Source organism: Argopecten irradians, chromosome 4, assembly GCF_041381155.1.
Source record: "Argopecten irradians isolate NY chromosome 4, Ai_NY, whole genome shotgun sequence".
In the NCBI taxonomy this organism is placed as follows: domain Eukaryota; kingdom Metazoa; phylum Mollusca; class Bivalvia; order Pectinida; family Pectinidae; genus Argopecten; species Argopecten irradians.
Genome location: NC_091137.1, coordinates 27,403,261 through 27,411,466, shown reverse-complemented (window position 1 = coordinate 27,411,466; position 8,206 = coordinate 27,403,261). Strand labels below are relative to the sequence as shown.

The window sequence follows — 8,206 nt, the reverse complement described above, 5'->3', positions numbered from 1 at the left end:
CTGACACATCATACACCCTTCATTTGGTGCGACCGAAGGCATAAAATTGAATTCAAAACCAGGGGTAAGAGGAGCATCGCCTTATGATAGAAAGAATAAAGCAGACAGAATAGGTTTATGCATTTATTGAATTGACAGCATATTTCACTGTAATGTAGATTTGATATGATGTTTATTATATAAGAAAAACCAACTCCACTTGATTTTCAAGTTTCCATGTATCATTTCATTAAGTTGGTGACGTGTAAAGTGAAACTGTTCCGATACTAACTTCTCGTGAGGAGTTTCAAAAAGCTTCCCTCCTCCTGAAGTTTTGGCAGACAAATGTGATGTCCACAATAATTTGACCAGCAACACACATTTTTGTTTTTCTGTATACACTTGTACTTGACTTTTCCATTGTCGTCTACGTCCTCTTTACATTTCTTATTCTGGCAAATCATGTCTGTGATGGGTGCTGAAGCAAGGGCGTTTTTACAGGTGCTGTCCACGCTCTGTTCAGGAGAAATGGTAATTATATATTTTTCAGCTAGTCATTTTGTTCACTAACTTTCATATTTGTTTATTTGAAAGTAATTCCAATTCAATTTCTATCCGGCATTTCAAATGTATGTCTATGTAGCCTTTCAAAATACTTTTACAAAGCAATTCTATTCAATATTAATTCCTTGAAATTAACCTCAAATTTATTTTGAAACAGAAATAAACAAAATGCTTTTCTGCGGAAAAAAATGTTTTTAGGTCATCTGACCCGAAGGGTCAGGATGACCTATTTTCATGCACCGTTCATTGTCTGTACTATGACTGTGGGCCGTCTGCTGTGCACCATGTGCCATGCGTAACCTTTTCATTCAAACGACTTCTTCTCAATAACCGAAAGGACTAGGGGCTTGCAGAATGCTGGGATGAAGGGCTACGAAGTTTGTTCAAATGAATGACCTTGACCTTCATTCAAGGTCACAGGGGTCAAATAGGCTAAAATCCTTTAAACAACTTCAAGACCTGATATTGGGCCCTTGACATGCTTTGATGAATGGCTACCAAGTTTATTCAAATTAAGGACCTTAAACTTCATTCAATGTCACAGGGGTCAAACTGGCTAAAATCTTTAAATAACTTATTGTGAATAATTAAGAGGCCTAGAGACCTGATATTGGGCCTGTGACATGCTTGGATGAAGGGCTACCAAGTTTGTTCAGAAGAATAACCTTGATCTTCTATCAAGGTCACAGGAGTCAAATAGGCTAAAATCTTTTATCTTGTATTGGACTAATAGTCAGATGACCGTTAAGGCCCAAATTATATGCATGCCTGACATTCCTAATTCAGATCGAGGCTTAGTGAGCACAGGCACCGTAGCAACGTATATACAATTAATGCAACATATCTTACAAAAACAAACCACAATGCTGTTCAATGTCATGAAAATAGTTTTAATTGCTCATTTTCATCAAATTTTTAATACTGAAGTGTAAAAGAAGGTTGATTATCAACATAGGCAGAGAAAAGGGTACATAATGTTGAAGATCATTGTAGATTTATCTGTATAACATTGCATTCTATATTTTACCATCAGTTATTTACACTGTATCTGTTTACATGTGTAGTTTGTTTCCACACATTTAAGTACAAGAGTGGAGAATTCTATACATGTGTGTTTTACATAAATGAAAAAAAAAAATCAAATTAAGTGTTTAGTTCTTTACCGTAATTTTTTAAGTGAACGTGCCGGTTGTTATATACATGCATAACCTTTTCCTAAAATGAAACAACACTTTTTGTGCATAATCACGAGGACACTAACTTCATAGCTGATAAAAGCTGATATATTTAAATGTTAATTATTAGAGTGAATTATTTCTAAAACTAACATCTTAAATTCATATTTCTGGTAGATATTGAAAAACTGAAATAAAGTAACTGAATATAATGATCTATGGACATCAATAATCAAATCTGAACACGGGTTCAATTCTTTAGAAGAAAACCAAATATATTTACTGAAATGATCACATTTGCGATGTTTTCTATAATTGCATGAACAATTAAGGCTTTCAATCGCAACTCCTCTTTTTATTAATCATTTTATTTAAGTTTAAATGGGTGGTATACTGATGCATATTTATGTGTTTTATCATGCTTATGATCTGTGCACTGATTTTATAGGATATGTGTTTTGTGATCACAACTTCAGGGATAATTTTAGAGTAGCCATTTCGACTATGATCCTCAGATTTTGAAAACGATCCCTATGTTTCAGGAAATTTCGTAATATTTCTTTGTTAATAGCCCCTCTAGAATTGTCAAATACTTAAAAATGACCAACACATATTTCAGTTAAAATGATCCTTGCAGCAAGCTCAATATATCAAGTACAATGTACTTTTATTTTGTGATACATAAAAATGAGGAAAACACATATATTCAGGGAAGCCTATCTAAACCCAAAAGTGCAATGAGAAATTGGGCTTTGTAGCCAAGTGGTCACGACAAAAGGTCATATAATGTAAAGTTTACCATTTTGTTTGCGCCATAAAGAAATTGATCTTATTAAGAAGGTGATCATTAGACAGAAATAGTCATTAAGGAATGCTTTATTCTAATAACAAATATCATTTGTTTGCAATATCGTGAACATAATTGGTGTTTGTAATTGTCCACATGTCATAGACAAAGGGTGTTTATTGGAGATTGGTAAAGGGGACAACCAGAGCTAGGTGAAATTTGTGATAACAACTTAATTTATGTATACCTTAATAGGGAAATTAATGGCAAAATGTGATCAGAGGGGACAGCTGTTAAATATAAACAGACTGGGACCCAAATACTGACCTAAAGGGAATATGGGGAAGGCAACTTGAGACTCTGATAATGAAGGTTAGGAGTGGTATTTATGTTATTTAATTGTTTGGTTCATGTCCCTTGTTTATTTGGCACCATACATGTATAATATATAGCCTTATTTCAGTTTAGGCAACGAGTACCAATACTGTAATTCAGCTTGGCCTCAATAAAGGAAATCGTTGACATGGATACATTGTACCTGCATTTTCTTTCCTCTCGCCTCTGGGATTTATTAAACATGTTTATGCCATAAATCGATCAGCCACTGATGTGATCAAATTGATCCATGTACCTCTACGGGAATATTATGTGAATTTAAATTTAATGATAAGGTAAGTAAAATTATACCATTAATGTACATGTATTACTACCACCGCTATGCTCACTAAGCCTCGTTTTCGTTCAAAGATGAATATTCATGAGCTAAAATCTTTTATCTTGTATTGGACTAATAGTCAGATGACCGTTAAGGCCCATGGGCCTCTTGTTAGTATTATTTTATCACGGTTGGTCCGTTCTGCTAAAATCATGCAGTCATTGTAAATTTGACTTGTCACATATGCTATAAATAAAACTATATTTGTGATTTGTGATTTTACAGCAAAATATCACGTGATAATCAAAATATATTGTCGTACGATTGTCTAGGTAGAATGATACGTCACATTCGACCATGAATTCGCCACTCGTATATGGAAAGAGAATGAAAAGATCATATTCCATAGCCACTTCTATAAGCTCTTTCTCTTATGATGTAGAACTGGTTTATCTCTTGCAATAAGCTAGTTTCGTCTGAGCCTGAATGACATGGCTACCACTATACAACTCTTCATTACATCAATAAAATTACATTTTCTCGATAAATACGATAATTATTTCAGAAACGAGGCTGGTATAGGAGACAAAGATGGAAATTTGTGTTAAAATTACTTAATGTACGTAATGTGTGGTCATACCCAGTAGCACATTCACGGCGAAAGAATTTCACGATTTGCATATAAAACGCTGCCATATAAGTCGCACGTGAAAATTGTTGTTCCACCTGTTGGAAAACCGTATCAGAGCAAATCCCTGTGAACCAGACCTGGTGATTGGGCCGTTTTGTTATATATTTAGCAGCACAGTTGATGTCTGTGCTTCATGTTCAATATAAAACTTACATTAGCTTCACCTGTCTCCCATTTATCCTTAGCAAGCACGGCCTGCAATACAAAAAAAATATCACTCGGTGAATATTATTATCTGGTTCATTGCACATTAGACCCCTAAAATATCGTAATGAACTGTTCAAATGCTCAATAAGAAGATTTTAAATGTGTCTTCAAGGTGGATGAGTTACAATTGCACTATCCAATCAAATAAGATTATTGCAATTTACACGTAAGCCAGTTTAACCTAGACCCCAGTACCACTTCCATTAGTAGAATGGGGAAATGACAAGATGATCTGTAATTCATATTGTTGATGGAACTTGTTACCGCGCGAATGTTTCACCCGTCAACGAAAATCAGTTTCTCCTCGTATAGTTAAGCAACTATATTTACATTTGGCCACTGCGACTCCCATTACTCTAATGATAATCGTGATCTGCATTATGAGCCAATAAATGCAGCCTAGACTTGGTGCAGTTATATCTTAATAAATGGATGTTAGTCTCTTTTACTGAAACCATGTTAGTCCGCGCAGAAAATTTGACATTATAGTTGAATGAACCAGTTTGGTTATGAAACTTGTAAAAAATCTTTTAAATGTCTGGATAATTGAAAGTAAAATGAAACGCTATTGAAAAACATTGAAATTTTGTTATCTTTTCAATTTTTTATAGGGACTATTTTTTATTACATTGAACTTGGCTGTTGAGGTTAAATGGCTGAAGTGGGAAATTTAAATTTCACTCGCATCTAAATTGTGTTTTACTTTGAACTAGAAAGTAAAATGTAAATATAACAATTAAAGGATTGTTAGATTGCATTTATTGGATATATAAATGCAATCTGGGTGGCAGATAAATATTCATAGCGCCCTAACAGGCGCCATTCTATTTATCTGCCACCCAGATTGCATTTATATCTCCAATAAATGCAATCTAACAATCCTTTAATTGTTAAATATCGCACATACATGTACATAAAATTATGCTGCGAATGAAATGGAATGAATGACCCGGTTACATGTAAACGTATTGAATATGTTAAAATAACTATCCCCGTAGATTAGTATCAAATATTTTTTTCTCCTCGTATAGTTAAGCAACTAAATCGTACATACATATGCTGCGAATGAAATGGAAAGAATGACCCGGTGACATGTAGACGTATTGAATATTTTAAAATAATTATCCCTGTAGATTAGTATCAAATTAAATTGTGATTTTCTCTCGTAAAATGAATCAATTAAAGAGTTTTAGTTATTTTCTGGACCTTCAGGACACTAGTGATTCCAATACATCGCTTTTCATACATATATAATCAAGAGAAGAGTATTACAAAGTTCGGGAAAGAAATGCAATAGTTTGGTCCGACAAATGGAATACTGTGAGAGGAATGTTTTAGAGAATTTCAATCTAAAACGCAAATTACATTTTCTAAATGTCTGATAGAAAAAATTATCAAATATTAAATAATTCCTTTGTATTATAAATACAATAAAACTTTTTATTGCATGCCTTCATATACCATACATATCTTTTTTTGTTACTCACGTATGTCAAACGATGTTACAATTTGAACGTGTAGCATGAATTATGGAGCACACTGTATGTGAATGGATATATTCATCATTGTGTTAACTCGCTCTAAATCAATTTTGCTCTCAAACTTTATTGCGCCGAAATAAATGTGTTCATAACATCCTTGTTTAAAAAAAAAACCCATCATAGTGAAAAGTATCAGTATAAGGAACCAACATAGCTTCTGCATTTCCGGTACAATTGGTAAATGAAAAAAAAAAAAAAAAAAACATTTTAACGTAACTTTCGTTACTTGTTCCGATTCATGCAAAATCATACTCACGTGAATCCCTAAGATCAACTGAAAGAAAATTATATGTTTTTAATGAGTGGATTATGCATGGAATCATTATTTTAGTTAAGTTGGCATGCTTTCGTGAGTAAATTTGTGGTTAGCCGATGGAACAATAGTGATTCTGATACATTAAACAAAATTCGTTGGTTTATATTTAAATTATCATATCAATAATATATTAATCGTTCTTCAGAGGGAGAAAATACGTTTTTTTAAACAGAACAATTTTCGGCCTCTTGGCCATCCTCGGGTCCATAAAAATAAAAAAAAACAAAAACAGCTATTTATACGTTATCCAGTCATAGATCGTGATTTGGAATCGGTGTTTAATGGAGACTGTGGACGCTACCGAAAAATTATATTAATATTTAATAAAGTAAACAATGTAATAATCACCAGCTAGATTCAAAGCACATATTACTAGGTCGTATATTCTAGTTAAATATTTGGAAAGAGCTATTAAATAAGAAATATCAGCTTCAATTCAATAAATAATCAGCCAGCGATTGAGTTCAAGCTAAGTAGCATGTATAAGCTTAGATAATTACGAACCTGTTGGTATTTTAAGTCTTCATTCATTTTAGTATAACTGCTCATCAGTTTATACAAACATTCAAAGTATATCACCAAGAAGTACGAAAAATGATGCTACACGTTTTAGTCTAAAAATATTTCGGCATAAACAATATATTTACCCAACCATTATAGTTTTCTTATACTATTCAAATTTAATAATTCTTAAACTCTTAATGCACATGGTTATGCCAGAAATACGTTTTGATAAAATTCTTCCTTAAATTCATAATAGTTTGGACATACGAGTAAAAGTGAAAGTTTATAATGCCAAGCCTCTGATCGCAGTCACTAGTAGTAAGATTGGCTTATAAAACATTTAACATAAAATAAGGATTTTGTTTCTGAAGTTGTAAGTAAGTACTTAAATATCATAACACGATGAAAGAGATCTATGACTTCCATACAAATATTAACCACTACGCCGTTTTTGTGGATTTGTTTTCTTGAAATTGTCATTGCTTTTATTTATCTATTTTTTCGATATGCGCGGACTAATTTATTTTATACAGATTGATTTACTTACCACGACCGGTAACATCATCCAGGTTCCGTTCATGATTGAGTAACTAGGGTATGTTGTTATGGGAGAATAATTTCCTGGCGTATAACTCCTATCCCGGGTAAATGTCGAATGGCCGCTAATCAGGCGCAACATCTGTTTTTGAACTGGTCGAATGGAGAAGCATCGGCAAAAGATTAACCCACAGGCAAGAACAATTAAGGCCAGCGAGTTGAAAATCAGTAAATGATCGATTGAAAGAAATAACACTCTTAAAAGAAATAAAATAAATGTCTTAATTTGACTTGTGATGGAATTAAGATAAAAGTTATATGTTCAAAGTTTACTATATAGATTTTTTATAATAATTAGTTGTGATATATCAGATATAAATCATGAAAAAGCGACAGTTGGTGATGAGGAAGGTTTATTTTACGGAAGAGTAACTTTCTATTTTCCAATCTATTAGTCGTTACAAATGTCTTTTGTTACATGCCATACGATGTCCTATGTCCGCGAACTGCCGCCCATGCCCCCTGCTTTTTGCTATCGCGTTCTTTTGTTGACTTACTAAAGATGCATTAAGAAAACATTTGTATGTGGTTTTGTATATGTTGTAGGAGCAGTTCAAAAACCTAACATCTGTCGGAATATTTTAATGTGTGTATGACTAGGTAGGTATAGGACATTGTTGTATGTGCTGATTGCTTATAACCTTTCACTTTGAAATTAACAATATTATTGACTGTTTACGAAATGTAGGGAATGAACCGCGTTATTGGATATTCTTCACGTATTTCATGATGAAATTTACGTAAATGTAACAAAGTATGCTTTGTATCGTAACTAGTCAACTTGTAATGATGACGTCAAAATCAAGATATGACGTGCACGAATGTCTTGTTGGGCGGAACTGCCATATCCTAACCTGGTCCAAGGATCATGAAACAGTCTTTGGCATAAGTTTTTGCTTAGCCAATCAAAAATCAGTTAACTTTTTGTAACGTCATTTGTCTTACCTTTTATAAGACTGTTTTCGAACATTTCATGATCTTGGGTTCTGATTTCGTCGCTCTCTTGATTTCCATAAATACTAGTATTGTGACTATTGGAATTTTACACTCGTATCTACAATATGTACATAAAATGGATGTTATTAAACTCGCCTAAAGGCTCAGGGCATATCAAATAATTGAACTCTTTTAATAACTTTGTTGTCCACTCATGTAGGACCCTCTATCTAATATACTGTAAACGTCCTTTA

At 33.2% G+C, this 8,206-nt stretch overlaps 1 protein-coding gene across 1 annotated transcript; it reads right to left on the bottom strand.

The window, feature by feature from the left end:
• Positions 1–140: 140 nt before the first annotated feature.
• Positions 141–7,211, bottom strand: LOC138321147 (uncharacterized). Its single transcript, XM_069264596.1, has 4 exons — positions 6,967–7,211; positions 5,856–5,873; positions 4,005–4,046; positions 141–494 (listed from the first exon to the last, which is right to left on the bottom strand). The coding sequence occupies exons 1-4, from the start codon at positions 7,096–7,098 to the stop codon at positions 267–269; spliced, it is 420 nt and encodes a 139-aa protein (XP_069120697.1). The 5' UTR covers positions 7,099–7,211; the 3' UTR covers positions 141–266.
• Positions 7,212–8,206: the final 995 nt, after the last annotated feature.

Excerpts from the sequence above, each read along its gene's own strand:
- LOC138321147 (XM_069264596.1), bottom strand. The coding sequence starts at position 7,098 with ATGTTGCGCCTGATTAGCGGCCATTCGACATTTACCCGGGATAGGAGT. Across the intron at positions 495-4,004 it reads GGGAGACAGGTGAAGCTAAT|AGCGTGGACAGCACCTGTAA; the intron begins GTAAGTTTTATA and ends TCTCCTGAACAG.